The sequence below is a fragment of the Anopheles coluzzii genome, chromosome 2, assembly GCF_943734685.1.
Source record: "Anopheles coluzzii chromosome 2, AcolN3, whole genome shotgun sequence".
Classification (NCBI taxonomy): Eukaryota; Metazoa; Arthropoda; class Insecta; order Diptera; family Culicidae; genus Anopheles; species Anopheles coluzzii.
The window spans coordinates 72099288-72116264 of NC_064670.1; the positions used below are offsets into that span (position 1 = coordinate 72099288).

General features: G+C 42.3%; 2 protein-coding genes across 5 annotated transcripts; one reads left to right on the forward strand and one right to left on the reverse strand.

Moving 5' to 3' along the window:
- Window positions 1-1355: 1355 nt before the first annotated feature.
- Window positions 1356-7669, reverse strand: LOC120949518 (tripeptidyl-peptidase 2). Its single transcript, XM_040366868.2, has 8 exons — window positions 7051-7669; window positions 6167-6797; window positions 5162-6085; window positions 4590-5095; window positions 4413-4518; window positions 3090-4353; window positions 2827-3010; window positions 1356-2767 (listed from the first exon to the last, which is right to left on the reverse strand). Exons 1-8 carry the CDS (start codon window positions 7489-7491, stop codon window positions 2558-2560), a joined length of 4266 nt encoding a protein of 1421 aa, XP_040222802.2. The 5' UTR covers window positions 7492-7669; the 3' UTR covers window positions 1356-2557.
- A 186-nt stretch (window positions 7670-7855) lies between these two features.
- On the forward strand, window positions 7856-16936 carry LOC120949519 (tumor protein D52). 4 transcript variants are annotated; one of them, XM_049606781.1, is made up of 7 exons: window positions 9639-9890; window positions 11176-12077; window positions 13837-13958; window positions 14034-14194; window positions 14490-14549; window positions 15196-15358; window positions 15454-16936. In XM_049606781.1, exons 2-7 carry the CDS (start codon window positions 11372-11374, stop codon window positions 15568-15570), a joined length of 1329 nt encoding a protein of 442 aa, XP_049462738.1. In that variant the 5' UTR covers window positions 9639-9890; window positions 11176-11371; the 3' UTR covers window positions 15571-16936. The 4 variants fall into 4 exon arrangements, with proteins under 4 accessions (XP_049462740.1, XP_040222807.2, XP_049462738.1 ...); XM_049606783.1 differs by lacking the exons at window positions 9639-9890; window positions 11176-12077 and adding an exon at window positions 7856-8047; XM_040366871.2 differs by having other exon boundaries at window positions 9639-12077.
- Window positions 16937-16977: the final 41 nt, after the last annotated feature.

The following is a 16977-nucleotide window of genomic DNA, read 5'->3' on the forward strand; positions in this document are numbered from 1 at the left end:
TTCAGTGACTAATTGGTTCCCCCCCATAGCAGGATAGTCAGTCCTACGTATGGCAGCACGGTCCATTTGGAGGTTGAACCCATGACGGGCATGTTGTTAAGTCGTACGAGTTGACGACTGTACTATATAGACCGGCTAGAGTACCTATATACCGGTGAGTATATAGGTGATATATAGTTCCAGCTTCGTCCGTCGCGACAGGTTCTTTGAGGTGAACTGATTTATCAGGCTGTAGAATGACCGGTTGGCAGCCAGCATCCTTGCGCGCAACTCAGCTTCCATGCTATTGTCGCTGCTGACCTTTGACCCAAGATAGGTAAATTCTGTGACGACTTGCGTGCGTTAACCTATCTGTAACAGGTAATCAAGTAATAATAGTTGTCGAAAACATCTTGCATGTTTTGAATAATGCTGTTCACATTGAAAATTGAGGAGGAAAACAGTGTAAAGTAGCGTACAAAATCCAAAGGAGGGAATCGGGCCAAACAGGTTCTCAAAGACTCTCCAAAAAATAAAGCAAAAGAAAGAACAAATCACAAATATTTCACTATCATTCACAATTAGATGATAACAAATAATAGAAAATGATAAACAGTAGTAGTAGTGCTTATTAGTTTTCAAATGATTGAATATCTTCAAATACAATGGAACCCCTCACAACGAGTTTAATCCGTTCTAGTGACTCACTCGTTATACGAAAAGCTTATTATGCGGGAAGCTCTTTTCCTCAAGCATAATAAGATGAAAAAATAATAATGTGCTTATAATACAAACAAATTAGAAGATATTTGTAGTTTACTATTTGTTTGTCATTGTTTTAGTTTTTTTATTTAAAAAACACAATTTAGATCCATTTGTGTCGGTGTGAGGTGTTCCACTGTACATAAGAAAGAGTGCGATATTTGACTGGCATCAAATAACCGAATCCGTTAAATTGTATCTTTAATGAATGTGGCATTATCATTTACTTACCCACACTCGGCCTTCACAGGCTGCAGAAGAGTCCGTAATCGCCAAAGGTTTCAACTCAGATCGACGTCGTTGCTATCTTTTATGTCGATCTTAATGGAGAAATGGATCTTGCCACATTGACGCAGACCTATCCCGCTTCATTTATCTTAGAGCAGCCAGAAAGGTGTACACGTACTGGACCACACCACCAAAGTCTGGTAATCTTATCTCGCAGCCGGGTAGTGAGATCGTTCGGTAACTCCTTGTGTAACGGATCCTAATTTGTTTTATATTAAATTCCATATTAAATTTTAATAACCCACATTTGAGTGTGTTACGTTTATAACATTTCAAGATTTTCTTTCATATTGCTTTCATGTTCTTCCGTTGTATTCGTTCATCAATATTATATTCAGAATCTTTTAATTAATACGGTTTATTTATCTCTATTTCATTTATTCCTTTTCTAGGGCAGTCAATTTTTGAAACTGTAGTATTTTCTATCAAAGTTAATCGTTTCTAATGTGGAGTTATCTCGATGAAAAATAATATAGAAAAACGGGACAAATGCAGAAAGCTATAGTGGCGTACAGTATTTATTTAGATCTTTAGTCATTATTCGTTCTATGTTTCGCGTAAAACATACTGTTCTTTACATGAAGATGAACATAAAAAATTATTCTTTAGATGTCTCATCTTCAGTGTTCATTGCGAAAGAAACACTAAATGTACCTTTGTTTGTGGTAAACAGAAACAAAATTGAATGCAATTTCAGCATCATTTTCTATGTATTTTTTTTTTGTTTTTTTACGTATTGAACGAGTTGTTAATGTTGCGCAATCAAAAATTCTTACCATACAATATTCTAGACTTCCGCTTCATTGAACATCAATCATCAGCCATTGTTTGCGAATTAATACACTTCGATCGCGAGACTGACTGCTAAGGGCAGTACCATTTTTTTATTTGTGTGCGACTACGCAAATTACGTTCTTTGCACACTTTCGGGACAAGGTATGTAAGTTTAGAAAACTAGGTTACGTTTTCGTCGATTTTCTCAGATTTTCAGACTCCTTGTTCAGATAACACACAAGTGTTTTGATAGTAAATGTTTTGTTGTGAAATTTAAATGCGAATTCTAAAACCTTAGGATTTAAAAGTGCCAGCAGACCTCAATTTGGGATGATGCCACAAAAATTGACAATCCATCCTGTTTCCTTCATAGAAAATGAACAAACGGCGTTTTTGTCGAGTATATAGCAATACAATGCAGTAGAAATTAAAAATAATGTTATATAGTCACAAAAGTGCAGGCAAGCGACACTTTACTTGCGATTTACTATGTATTCATGTCGTAAGACAATGCGTTAACTTTTGGAAAGAATTTCATTACCTGGCGGCTCTTCAGCAAATGGAAGGATATTCAGCAAAATTTAGATCGCACCTATTTGCTAAAATTTAATTCCGCATGTTCCGTAATGTAACAAATCAAAACCGCTTTCACCAAACACGACGAAGCAGCGAATTAAACATAAAGTGCATAAGAAAATGATGAATCAATTATCGCTGTATAAAACAGGCATCAGTTTTAGAACGGTGTGCCATTTTAGAATGGTCGATAGCCCTGAGGATTTGATGATACAATAATTTTTGAAAACTGCTTACGTACGTGTGACCACTTTTTCTCATCAACAACGGTAAGTATTTCCTCCAGTATATCGCGGCTAAGCTTTTCTTCGTACAGTTTGTTTAAATACTTTAGCATACGGCCGTGCTGCTTCAGAGAAAACGCATGCCAAATGGTAAGCAGCAATACCTGTCAATGGGAAATAGATCAATTAGAAAGAGTTCCACAGGGATAACAATGCTACGTACCTTCGAATCGGTGTATTCGATAAACTTGCCCACATCACCGTACAGTTGTTCCAGCTCCTCGGTATAGTCCGGTTGACTCGCGTCTTGAGCATCGAATACATTCTGCAATACCTTCAGTTTGCACAATGCTACAAACTTTCGCTGACAAGCGTCCAGTAGAAGTTGCTTTTGTTTGTCCATTTGACTGGAGAGAGAAAAATAGACACAACAGATATAAAAATAGAGCCTACGTAGGCAACGATCGATCGAAAAGGACTACATACATCTTAATCTTGGCGGCATTTGGTCGATTATCGACCTTCATTCCATAGTATGCGAGTAATGCACTTTGATCAATATCCTTCACAACTAAGCTCGCCAGTTCGATGATGCGTAGCAACTTCACCTTCAACAGAGTCGCTGCTGATGAGTCTGCACCATCAAATGATGCAGTAAATGTGTAGGGCAGATTTTGCTTCAAATCTGTACTGTCAAAGTGATCGGCCATGGCTAAGTGAGCTGCCAAGTGGTTCGGGTTATCTTTTAGCAACGCTTGATACACATTTTCAGCATTTTCCGCATCCAGTTTGGAGATCTGTGCGGTCTGATAGTCGCGCAATCCTTCGCAATATTCATCCCACTTGCTTCGGTTCTCCTTCACAGCCGTTCCATTCGGCAAGCTACCGTTGGCAGCTCCGTTAGTAGCGGTGATTACGTTGTTACCGGTACCGTTTGAACCTGCATTGGCCACACTGTTGCCATTGGTTGCGTTATTTGTGATGGCATTTGCGGCTCCAGTGGTTGCATTAGCAGTGCTAGAAGTTTTCTTTGCCGGAGGACCTTCCGTTAGTATGTACTGGAAGCAGTGCGAAACACACTTTTTAATGATGTCCTCCTTCGCATACGTAATGCTGCCCTCCAGCCAAGAGCACTGCGGTGGCATGGCAGCTTTCTGCAGCTTCTCACTAGGGATTGGTGCCAGGTAGATCGGGCGACACGAACCAGCCGCCATGGAGCAGCTCGTCATCTTTTTAGCACCCGACAGCACGTGGTTGTATGATTTGTACACATCAACGGAAAGACTATTGCTAGGTAGCTTGAAGTTAACGACCATGTTCGCTTCCGTTAGCTTCTCGAGCAGCTCCTTTTTCTCGTGACGCACCTGCAAACGGATGGTGTAGTCTCCCTTTTCCAATTTTTCGTACTTATCATAGGAATAGGCGTCTCCACAGCGAACCATCATTTTGTTTGTATCGTACACCATCCAGAATTGGGATTCAAACTCGCTCTCGTACAGAATGTTGCTAAACAGTGGCGTGTAGAACGCTACCTCATAGCCCTTCGTCAAATGCAGATGGTACGTGACCTGCATCTGGTAGATCTGCCTTGCTGGATGGATGACATCGCGCGTCGTTAGTGGAGTAACTTTTGTTTCAGATGGCTTCAAGACCATAGCTGCTGTTTTTAACGAAACTACGGGATGGACTTCTTCGCAAGTGAGCGCGGTTAAATCGATTCGATGAATTCCACTGGCACTATGCATTACCGCTGTAACGATAAATTGAAATTATTATTTGCTCACCCACACCGTGTATTTAGATATTTACATCCATTCAAAGGGCTTATTCCATGGAATTTTATCGAGTAGCGTAATGGCAGCGTTCCGAAGTTAGACCAAAACTTGGCAATACAAATCTCAATTATATGATCACCCTGCAATACGCATCAAATATGGAGTTAGAGAAATTATACGATACAGCTATGTAATATTCTCCTGTACGTACCTCTACTCGAACGGGTTGCACCGTGGGGGCCGTACCGTTGACCGGCAATATTTTTTGCATCTCCATCGCCTTGCAGAACTTCATCGGCAGAATCTGCTGGGTATGCAGGAAAAATTTGCCACCCACAGCATCGTTCGTATCGGCCGAGCGCATCTCAATGACAGCCCAGGTCGCATACTTTGGTACCAGGATAAAGTCCCGAATGATGGTATGCGGTTTGCAGTCAACTGGTAAATCGCTGCGCATAAATTCATTCGTTTTAGCATCAACCACGTGCGGCTGCACTACGGTGACCGGAATTTCAAACAAAACTCCCTTTTCCGGACATGCGGAATCGTACGCTTTCACGCTCGCTCTATACACACCCGGAGCTAATCCGGACGGGTCTACCTTGACGGAAATCTTTCTCGCTGAATAGCACAGATCCAGATAGTTGCCGCACTGAATCCACGATTCCGTTGGTATGAGCGTTAATCGTACGTTGAAGTTGATCTTGTCTGCAGCATCTGCAATTGAAATTTTACTAAATTTAGTAGCTTCACGACATTCGCGGTCATGCGCTTCTAACTTACCAGCGTATTTTTCATTAAATATTACCGGCTCTATGTTAACGGAAAAATCTTCAACCTTAGTAAGTACGCCGTGGCGCATATGAATACCCTTCGCATTGTTATTGCCGACCGTGACGGCGAAACGTAGCTTATTCTCGATAAGTCCACAGTAGGTGGTCAGATGATCGAAAGCTTTACCGACATTCAACAATCCGTTGCCTTGCGCGAACTTGTCAACGTAATCAATCTTGGTGGCGGTGTTCCATAGAGCACGCTTAATACCGAATGCAGTGTATGGGATGGATTTTTGTTTCAATCCCGAAATCAGCAACCCTACCGACCCGGCTACATGCGGCGCCGACATGCTGGTACCATTCATCAGCTGTGCCTTGGACATTGTAAACTGTGGAACAGAAGCGATTGCTGCGCCGGGAGCACAAACCGTCACTCCGAATCCTCCATCGATACACGGATCGCGAGAAGACCACGTATACACATTGCCAGGAAGCTTCTGGTGCAGGGCGTATTCGGCTTCCATCATTTCGGGCGACACATACGCTCCGACGCCAACGCAACTCGGCTGGCTAATGTCTGGTGGGGTACCGATTGTGCAGAGCGCTGGACCATGGTTACCGGCCGAAGCTACCCAAACCACGCCGTATCTGTTCACCAGCTCACTCATCAGCTCGCCCACACGTCCCGAGTTTGACCAATGCCCGTGCTCTCCATAGCTCATGTTGATGACGTCGATTTTGCGGCCTGCTTCACACAACTCCATCACCTTGATAATGGCACGAACCAGCGCGGTTCCTGTTTCCATCGACTCCAACCGCCCATCTCCAATGGTCAGAGACACGATCTTTGCAGCCGGAGCGACACCGTTAAGCTCGGGATCATCCGGATGATAGCCACTAGCGATAGAAGCCACATGCGTGCCATGGCTTGCTGCAAAACAACAATAAAAAGGAACAAACACAATTCATAACTCCACCGGTTCTTTTGTATCTCTTCTCCTCTCATACTCACAGCATACTCCGACAACCTCCAAGACGTTTCCCTCGTCGTGCACATTGATAGAAACCGACAGGAAATCATCCAAATTCACGACCTGATGCGAACGGGTGTACTCCAGCACGTGAACAGCGTCTTCGAGATCTCCCTTTTCGGTTGTATCGATGACGGCCATCCAGCCCTCCTTCGTAGGGAACAGCACGCAATCGTACGACGTTTTCAGATCGGTGAACTTTTTATCGCACGTGTTCAAGAACTCCAGCGTGCTTTCCAGATTTTCCTTGGCCAGCTTGTCCTTTCCAGTGAGACCGGTGGATGGATTCTTCGCCTCGAAATCACTCAACTCTCGGGCCGCCTCACTCACTGCCACCTTATGCCGATCGTCCCAGGTTTTCACCTTCAGATCGGTTAAAATACGTTCGCGAATGCGCGACGGCGACAGATCGTGCACACTCTTCAGTCCAACGCGATATTCGCTCCCGGCAACATTTTTTGACTTCATCGTGGAAGACAGGTGCAGCTTGCGACCAGAAAGACCCACAATGGTACCATCTGGACTGGCCGTAACCGTTTTGCTGGTATCCACATCGCCACAACCGGAACAGTCAAAACGTTCGATTACCTTAACGTCTCCGCCGGGGATTTGCTAAACCATTTCAATTGTCGTTTTTCGGTAAGCATCGCATGACACCAAACAAAGATGAAAGAAAGATAGACAAAGAAACATTTAGCTTAATGTATGAAAATGGAAAGGCCCATTTGGAAGGTGCAACAAAGCCGTTCAGTTAGATAACGGCAGAGCTTGCAACAAATGTCGAATAATCGAAAATTGATACTCCTGGTCCGCGCTCCTCTCACCCATGATCGTCACAGCTCTCTCTCTCTCTGTCTCTACCTACCTCTAATCCTTTGGCCCGGGGATCTACGCCAGAGTCGAGGATTGCAATCGTGACGTCTCGGCCATCGTACTCCGGATACATCCGGATAAAACTAAGCGCCCCGGTTTCATTTTTCGGCACTAGCGATGTCACAGGAAACTTTACATCAACAATACTTTCCATTTCCTTTCGCACAACACTATTCACTTTCAGTACGCTGGTGCCCAGAGTCGTCTTCACCTTTTTCCTGCCGAGTCTGTTGGCTGTTTGCCTTCTGCTAGTGCCAATTTGACAACTAGCCGCATTTGCCGATTCATGCCCCCCGGATCTGTTTTGCTTGTACAGCTCGTCTAACCACCGCTTAATCGCGTGCGGGTAGCTGATGGCTCGATCGGCATAGGGAAATGTGACTCGATCAACTGTTCTACGAAAGCAAATCTTTTCCAGCGCGGATAAGATCATTTATAACACTCTCAAATATAACAATACAAAATTTAATTGAACCTTTTCACTCACAATACTTCTCACACGCCCCGATTTCTCTCGTATTTTCGATGATTATGATGCGATACGTCTGCACGCAATCGATGCTCAGTTGTAGACATTGTTGACATATTTTTCTCTCCTTTATGTAATCAAATTACTTTGGAGAGTTGTGCATGATTTCGGCACATAAAATGTAAGCAAATTTATTTCATTCATTGTACATTTGCATGAATTGCGCGACGATTCGTTCTAGCCAGTAGCTGCGCCAAGTTTGGCCGGCCAGCAAATGTCAAACTGCAATCTTTTGGTCAACCTGGCCCATTTCGACATTTAAAATGTCGTCTACGTCATATGTCAAACATTTGCATCCTTCGGGAACGAGAACGAGAAAAAAATAGCCTAGCGGTATTCACAAATAGCCAAAGGTTTTCCCCTATTTTCTGTGCGATTATTTTGTAGTTCCTGCGTGTATTATCAGTTGACTTCGTCCACAACTAGCTAATTCTCGACCTCACAATGGAAGACTCATCATGTAAGTAAAATGGAAAGACTTTTGGTGCACGTATGAATTTACAGCCGGTTGTCGCTCAGTACTGTAATGTAAAAAGAAAACCTGCCAATACTACCCACACGGGGTAGACATTTTCAACAATTTTGGTGTACGTGTATCTTTACACATAATTCCAGCAATTAATGGACTGCAGCGGGTGTAATAAAGTAGCCACTCGTGATGCCATATTTTCCATTCGTTCCACTGTTGTTCCGCCCTACTGAATGGGGTTTCTTTGTTTTCCTCTGCTCGTGTGCATTGCGTGTGTCAGAGGGAGCAGAACGATGCAAATGCAGCCATCAATTAGTAATCAAATTAAATTGAACTACTACATGTAGTACAACTGCACTTTCTATTGCCTTCTCCTGCACTTGCCGTAGCGGTCAGCAGCTGCATGTGACGACAGAAAATGGTCTAAACTTGTAGCTACATCTGACCATAAGCCAATCCACGTTATCGTAACACTGATGACTAATCATCGTTGCAAACAATGTTATCACAATTAACCGTCTATAGCTGGTCTGGCAGGGAACCGGAATTGCCATACTCTACCCAGAAGCTGCTCGTATTCGAACGAGTAACGATTTGGAATGAAAAAAAGTGTGTCACTTTTACAATCGTTTAGCAGAATGTATGTGGAAAACATTTAGCACCTGAGCCCCGGGCTCTTTACACCTCGTTAAATTACATGTTGTATACCCAATACCCAACACATAATCACTCAGGTTGCTGATCTTTGAACATAGCCTACTCGTTTCCTCCAACATGTGTGCAATATTTATCAATACCGAATCTATAATTGAAGCACTGTTCGTAATTTTCGAACAAGTTCCAGAAACACCAGTCCTTTAGATAACTTAGATGGTTGCATTAGTACACACACTTTCGCTTTTATTAGACATTAAGCCGATGAGTTATGAAATTGTGTATAACATCTGACAAGGGGAAAATCATAACACATTGCAAAGGCGACAGTTCTAAGGTTCGCTAGAACAAAGTCACACAAACTAAAACGTGATGCATTCCGGTGCAAGTTACCCGTATGTGCAATCTGGCAAAATGGTAACTTAACTGCATCTCGACCTTACCGCTTTGGGTAACTTGAGACGGGTAACAAACCGCATCCAGCGAGTGTAAAAGTAGCCCCGCAATCCTGCCCTTCCCGATCGTGACATTTCAACGAATCACTACGGATTTTAGAGTTGTAGGCTTTCCTTTACTCAGAGAACGTGAAATACATCGTGTAAGTGTTCGGTTGGGATCGCTGCTTTAGGAGAGCAGCGAGGCAAACCCTTTCTCAGTTTCTTACATGTTACCATTTCTTCTCTCGCAAGATCCACTCCATCGTTCTCCTCCAGCGAACGATCGTGATGAACGATCGACGGTTTTGCTTTGCGGTGTTGGCCGTATTTGTTCTCTCTGGAGGTACTCTGGTGCGAACTGAGAGCTTTTTACGCGTATGCCTTTTACGCGGTACGCCGTGATGGAACCGCAGCACAAAGGCAAAAAGCTGTACCATTTCCTCATGCTCGTTCGCTTTGCCACGCTGTTCGATTCGCGGCGCGTTGCTTTTAGTTCACAGGCGCTCGTCGAAGCTAGCGGACGAGCGCAACATAAGCAGCTTCTCGCCCACGGATCAGTGTCCGGATACACTTTCCGCGGTCCGCGGTTAAGGGAAAAGCTTCGTGCGCGTGGTGTTTCAAACCGTTCGAAACTGGTTTCATTATCTGCTGCCGTTGCGTTTTTTTGCTCGCTTTACGCCACCGTTCGGAAGAAACCGACCCAAAAAGTGTGCCAAATCGGCGTTCGCTGAGGAAAATTTACGGTAGCGTTGTTTGCAGTGAATGGCGCAATGCCACACAGTGGGTGCGTTTTTTAACCTTTCCATTTATTTCATCCGTCTCGAAGTTTGGTCAATAAACGACCAATGACTCGCTGAGGGAGAAGTAACGGAAATAGATAAATGGTTGGAAAAGAACGCCGTGAATGAACAAAAGGTAGATCGATCGACCGGGTAGCAGGGCTAGAGAAGGCTACGTGCATAATCGGTTCGAAATACAATTATGAATATAGCGATTATGAAGCTTTACGTGACAGGTTGCTGCTATCCAGTTGTGCGTGAAACAATCGCGTTGGAGTGATTTTATTTTTATAACCTCCCCTGAGGGGTCAGCCAAGCATGAATGCCGAAGGTTCGTGATGAGTGAGCCACCACCGATTGTAGAAGTCGCTGAAGAAGTTAAAAAATGGACATCTGTTTAACCTGGTGAAATGGGATCAGGTACCTACGTTCAGTTTCATTTCACTTCAGTTAAATGACACTTTCTACACACATTCATCCCATGCTGTGTTGCAGTTGACCTAGTGAAACCGTTTGCCATTTGTACTGTAAAGAAAGCACGTTTTAACGACCGCCAGCCGAAGCTCGTTCGTTGTTTGGTTTCAGCAGGAAGTAGAAGCTTCTCACCACTGCAATTTTACGTGAAAAAGCATACTTACAACAACCCGTTACACGAAAGTACAGTGGCACAAGAAGTACCGAAGAGATCTCAAAGAAAAAGAGACACAGCCAAATCATCCAAGCACGCTGTGGTAGCGATGGAACTGAGCGGTTAGAAAAGCAATAGTAACGCGTTGTGTGCATGTGGTGTGAATGCTATTGGTCATAACGGCGGCACCTGTTGGTAAACGTAATGTTCGTATGTGTATGTGCGATCCCAGCAAAGTTCATTAAACATTTTTCACTAGATTTCCGATCAGTAACAGCAGGGATTGTAAGTTGAAGGGATTACGGCGCTTGTTGTTTATGAAGTGACTGTCTTCAAGCTTCGTCAGAGTCGCTTGTACTACGTGAGTGTCAGCGGTGAGGAAAACAATTCAAGCGATTTTGCACACACACACTCACACACCTAGCAGTGTATGTATAACGGACGGCTCGTTTGTTAGAAAAGAGGGTCTTTGAAGGCCCCAATTGCGTACCCATCGACACAGTAACGGTGCAGATTGTCCGGAGAGCGAAACACGAAAGAATTGCTGTTGGACATGATGTTGGCGATGTTATTACGAGCCCCCGAAGGCAATTATATCATCTTACTTCACTGTTGTTACAGTAGTTGCCGCTCTCCCTTTCATTAGGTGTAATAGCCATACATAGTTCGTTCGATGAATTTAGTGGCGTCGATAGTGAAGTGTTGTGAAGAGAATGGTCAGTAGTTGTGCAGAGTGCTGACGTACTAACGCGATAATATAGCGCACGCTGGCAGATATACTGATCAGGATTACTGATCAGGTAAAACTAAACGTTGAATGGGTGAATCCAGTGATAAAACACACCCATCGTCCACCAGCAAGCTAACGTCGCAGAAAGAATTCGCCAGCAAGATGCGTGTCGGCGAGGATGATCTGCCAAGTCTCGAGTACATCGAGGATCCGTACATACCGAAGCTCGATCCGAACTGTTTTACCCCCTCGCTGGACGAAGTGTACGACATTGACGAGGACGATGGGCTTATCGGTCATGAGGAGCAACATTGGTCCGATGAAACGGAACTTTACCTGCGCTCACTCACGCTCGATCAAATACTAGGCGTACCGTCCGACGATGAAGACATCGATCCCACTTCGGAAGTGGAGCTGCAAACCGTCGAAACGGAATTTAATCCACCTTTGTCGTCGGACGAAGGCGATACAACCGAACATCCGTCCAGTCGCGTCGCTCGATCGCCCGGCAAAGATCCTGCCGATGAACGGTTAGGGGTGGGCATATGTTTTGAACCGGTCGGCAAAAATCAAACATCCAGCCAGTCGAGTAGTGGAGGAGGCGTGGTGCGAAATATAATAGCCAGCAAACTGCTGCTCGGTAGTGCAACCAACAGGCGCATTCGGGCACTGTTCAATCGGCGCAAAATTCGGGACGTGCGGGTCACGTTCATCGATTTCTCGAAGCCATATCTAGCGCGTATCTCGAGTGGTGATAACTACAAAAGTTTCCTCAACATTGGGAGTGCTCCAGGTAAGCGGGTGGTAGGAGCGTAAAGGGAAACTACTGATTGCATAAAATGTATGCCCAAGAACCGTCCGCGTTACAAAATGTGTCCGTTAGAATAGCGAACTTTGCTGGCAAGGCCCTGTTGAAACCCCTGAAGTGTGGTAACTTTTGTCTGACGTCAGGGAGAACACTGTGCAGCGACGATACGTGTGTCGAGCGAACAGCAAAGGAATAATCTATACTGTCACTAGTTTGGATGATTGTAAATATTCTTATTTGCTGCATCATCTGCACACGAAACATGATATGAAGTATAATTAAGCATACTTTCATAACTACAAACCATCCCAAGGTCGTTATTTTTATTGGCCTATGTTCCATTAATTTTGGGCCAAAAGCCCCTTTTGGGCCGTTTTACTAGACCAATTGTTAAAATTACAACTACACTCGTCACAATGCGCTGTGCGCCTAACAGCCACGCATAAGTCAAAGAATTCCTTATCAAACGAGAATTTAAAAAAAAAAACTTTAGAATGTTTACTATTCACTATATAGCAGTGACAAAAAATGAGTATTTTGGCGCAAATGTATGAATAATAAGCGTCACTACAGACAACCATTTCATAAACGTATCATTAGCTCCACACACATACAGAGTTCCGTGCATGATCCATGACCGCAATACAGAGTAATTTTTAAAACTGTTAACAATATTGAAGGGGATCAGCTTGAAAAGGGAACAGCTAATCGGTTTTACTGTGCTGTTTTGAACAACCAATGCGGATGATATAGCCGTACGAACCACGGCACAATGCGAAAAAAAGAAGAAGCTGACATTCCATGATTACATTTAGCCCGTTAATTGGGCCAATGTAACAGAAATGAACCTGTGTGTGGTGGTGGTGGTGGTGGTACCACAATGAAATTTGGTTGTTACTCGATCAAGAGTTCTTTCACTCTTTCAAGGCCATTGATTTGTTACGCTGTTGCGTGTTGTGTGGTGCGATTGCACACTAAATTAAATTTTAAATACGATTATTTTCAAACTACTGCAATTCCTTGTTTGGGAAGCTTTAAAACAGTGATTTAAAATAAACTGAACATTTAGCAAACTCATCATACAATACAATCCAATTCATTTTTGTGATAATCCAAAAGTGTTAAAAAGTAATGTAAGATATATTACAACTATAGGTTTTTGCAAGCAGCATCTATAAACCAGACCTTTTCGTTATGTATTATCAATTTTCTTTGTTTAACTTATAGCGGCATTTTTTTGTTTAATTTAAGCAAAACTCCAGTTGGGCCGATGCACTGGGTTGGCTTTTGCAACTGTGTGACAAAAAGCTCATTCACATTTTTTTCAAGTGGAATCTAGGTAATTTGTATACGTTTTTAACCCTGCAAAGATGCACGGCTGAACTGGCGAAGCTTTGAATAAAGAAACCCAACTTTTGAAAAGGCCCCAAGTGACTGGTGAAACCTATTACAAACAAAACGATGAAAAAAGAATCCAAGCATTTATATAATGGCGGGGGTATTGTATATTTTTTGCGATAAAAAATGAGTTTCAAAATTTCCTCTAATGGTTTATGCGATGTTTTTATGTTGACGGGACAGTCACGTTATTATGTAATAAGTATGGATTTAGAATTTAAGAATAAGAATCTTAAATCTAATAATTTAAGAAGAATAAGAATCTTAATTTAAAGAATCTTAAAGAATAAGAATCTTAATCTCTTAAGAATAAATTACTTACAACTTTTGTTATGTTTGATTACAGACAATTCTGGTAAATTGTCCGATGCATCTCCAGTTGGATCCATCAGTTCGGCTGAAATCGCGAACGAATTTTCCGGACTATCAGCCGAAGAGCAAACCGCACAGCGTGAGGAATGGAGCCAGGTATGTCTTTAGATTTCTTAAGCATGTTACATATTAATCAATTATACACGTACCTCTGTTTTTCTATATCAACAGGAACTGGCACGAGTTGAAGAAGAGATCACAACACTGCGGACGGTGCTTCAATCCAAAATGCGCCATGCCAGCGAGCTGAAGCGGAAGCTAGGAATCACCGTGTGGAAGGAAATCACGGACGATGTCAGCCAAGGAATTAAAAACGTCAAGGAAAGCAACGTGTAAGTACAATCATTTAGCTACTACACACATAATAAGGAGTCAAAGAACAAACTGCTGTCGATGCATTTTCAAATCTCTGTTCTCTCTGATTTTTGGCTGTTCTACCATTTTATACACTGCATATTTGGTAACTGTTTAAATTTATAAAAAATACGTCCAGAAACAAACGACCATATTCTTTATGTCTGTCAAAACTAATTATTTACGTTTTACACTTTGTTGACCGAATATTATTTTACCCAATTTATTTGATTTGTTGTTTTATTTCAATATGTTTCTCGGTTTGCTTTTAAGTTATCAAAGCGTTGAAACGAAGGTGGGAGAAATCACGACCGTGGTTACAAGTGCGCCGATGTAAGTAAAACTGAAGTATTATTTCAAACTGTATCTAACTGTATCTTTCTGCACGTATCATTTATGTGACTAAGCTGTAAAACATATCCAAAGTGTGTGTATTTTCCTAACAAACATGGTTCCATTAGCATTAGCATTGATGTTCTTATCAAAAGCCATCCTTACACACCATAGAAAGGTTGCAAGGATCGCAAACTGAGCAAATAACTTAAATTAACTATTAATGGCTACAGATTAGTTGATTGTATGATCGGTGCACCTATTCCTGTTTTACTAACACTTGTGACCTCGGCATTGACTTAATATGGTGTGGCAAATGTCTTTATACGTTTGTAGCATAAATGTGTGATCTATATAAGCTTCCCTTTTTTTCCTTCCGCTTGCATGTAACAATAGGATATCGAGAGGGTAAGTCGCCTGTTTCCTTTTTAGAAATAAAAAAAGCTATCACTACTTTTTCCTTTAAAATTATAAAAACTAAGCACCTCCTATGTGTTTGTTCAATATGTGCACTTACTAAGTAAGCTTGATATAATCAAAATTGGCAACGTATGATTAGAAACAACAACTAACAAAGTTTATACATGCAATTAAACATATTAATAAGTAATATTTCTGTTTTTTTATTTTTTTTCTATTGATTCAGCTATCAAAAAACTGAAAGTGCGATCAAAACGACTGCTGGCAAGACGACATCTGTGATCGGTGGCATTGCGGGAAAAATGACCCAAAAGTTAACGGAAATGAAGCAGTCTGATTCTTTCCGGTCGTTCGAGGAACGAGTTGGATCGGCGTACGAAAATGTTAGGGTTAGTAGTAGTAGTAGTAGTCCACAAACCATTGGACAAGAATGGGAGCAGGAGAGAACTTCAATACGCTAATGTATTTAATTACTTACTTGCAGTCGAAGGTTTCATCACGCTCCAGTTCGGTGCAAAGCTTGTCTGATATTCAGAACGATGAACGTCGCAGTTCCGTGACTACGCCAACCGCCATCCCAGAGGAGAAGCCTATCCCCTAAGCATATTGCGGCTTAAAACGGGATGAGCTATGCATTCGCTTTTTGTGAAAATGATCAATGGCAGGAGGATCGCGACATCGTAGTGGCCCGTTTAAAGCACTCTATCGCAGGCTTACAAGAGTCGTAGAATATGTAACCCCGGAAACGGATTATTCTTTCCTCTTTCGTACAGCTTCATAGCGGTTCCATCTATCATGTGTGCTATTTTCTATAATTAATGTTGCTCGTCATGATAATCAGCCTTACAACTAAACTACAGTCAGAAGCAAGCAGATTGGTACAAAAGTGGATACAGGAGGGAATATCCAATGTCTCGTTTTCCTTACAGAATCTTATTCGTTTCCCAAGATAATAACGCTACTTGAGCAGCAAATGAATGTGCGCCTTTGCTCTTACAGTCACAGTCACGTGGTATCGTATTAGGATGATAATCGGCGCGGCGGCGCCTCTTGAAGCAGCATGCGCCTCGTTAACATGTAACTAATAATAAATAACAAAAACCACACTCTCCTCAAACCCAGCACGACGAATCCAGCAAATATGTTGTACGGCTTCCCAGCTCACCTCAATGTTTTGCGGTTTTACGTTTCAAAATCTGTTGGGAAGCGAAAAAAAATCATTACCGGCGTCAGAAGACAAAAACAATCGCGTTCGATTTCCCTTATGTGTCTCGCAGCCGTAGCAAGGTGCTATATTCGATCAGAAATAATGAGTATTGTTACGCAGCAAGTAAATGCCGCTTTGAAGAGTCTTTGCTTTCGTTTCGGAAGATGCTATCGATGTTATTCTGTGTGTAATATCTACATATATGGTAAGAAATGATATTCCTCTAGTGCTGAGATGATAGCTAGGAAATTTATAACATTTTCACACGAAACTACAGGAATCATCAAATCAAGGTAGTGTGTAATAATAAAGAAGAGCCCTTTTTGTACCATGAAACATACACTTAACTGGTGCCTAAATTTATACTTTTCCCAAGCGCAAGTTAAGTTTTTGCAGTAGCAAATTTTATTTGTACCCAATTATGCTGGAAGACTCTGTTCCAACTTTTCCCCGCGTAGTGTATCCCTCAGTATGAAGTCGCAGACTAGTGTTGTGAACGGATAGAATAATATGTCTTCAACGAATGTTCTGTTCTTTAGCCACATGTTTTTTTTAACGACACAAGCTCGCTTACGGTTTTGTGAACCCTCAAACTGACCAGATAATGAGTTAGGAACATATTTGGCACGCATCCTTGCCAGAAAAGCACATTTGACCATGAAGGTGGACGGTGTTTAGTCCCTTGTTTGTACTGAACGAACATAAAAACATCTATAACTATACATACAAGCCTAAATAAAGACATGGAGGAGTAAATCTATTTAATCTTTTGTACATCTTTTTACTGGAATGTGCTGTTTC

Bases quoted from the DNA above. Each gene is read 5' to 3' on its own strand.
- LOC120949519 (XM_040366871.2), top strand. From the start codon at position 11,372: ATGGGTGAATCCAGTGATAAAACACACCCATCGTCCACCAGCAAGCTA. The intron at 13,959-14,033 runs GTATGTCTTTAG...CTATATCAACAG, and splicing joins AGCGTGAGGAATGGAGCCAG to GAACTGGCACGAGTTGAAGA. The intron at 15,359-15,453 runs GTTAGTAGTAGT...ACTTACTTGCAG, and splicing joins CGGCGTACGAAAATGTTAGG to TCGAAGGTTTCATCACGCTC.
- LOC120949518 (XM_040366868.2), bottom strand. From the start codon at position 7,491: ATGATCTTATCCGCGCTGGAAAAGATTTGCTTTCGTAGAACAGTTGAT. The intron at 6,086-6,166 runs GTGAGTATGAGA...GTTGTTTTGCAG, and splicing joins GGAGGTTGTCGGAGTATGCT to CAAGCCATGGCACGCATGTG. The intron at 4,354-4,412 runs GTAAATATCTAA...TTATCGTTACAG, and splicing joins AATAAGCCCTTTGAATGGAT to CGGTAATGCATAGTGCCAGT.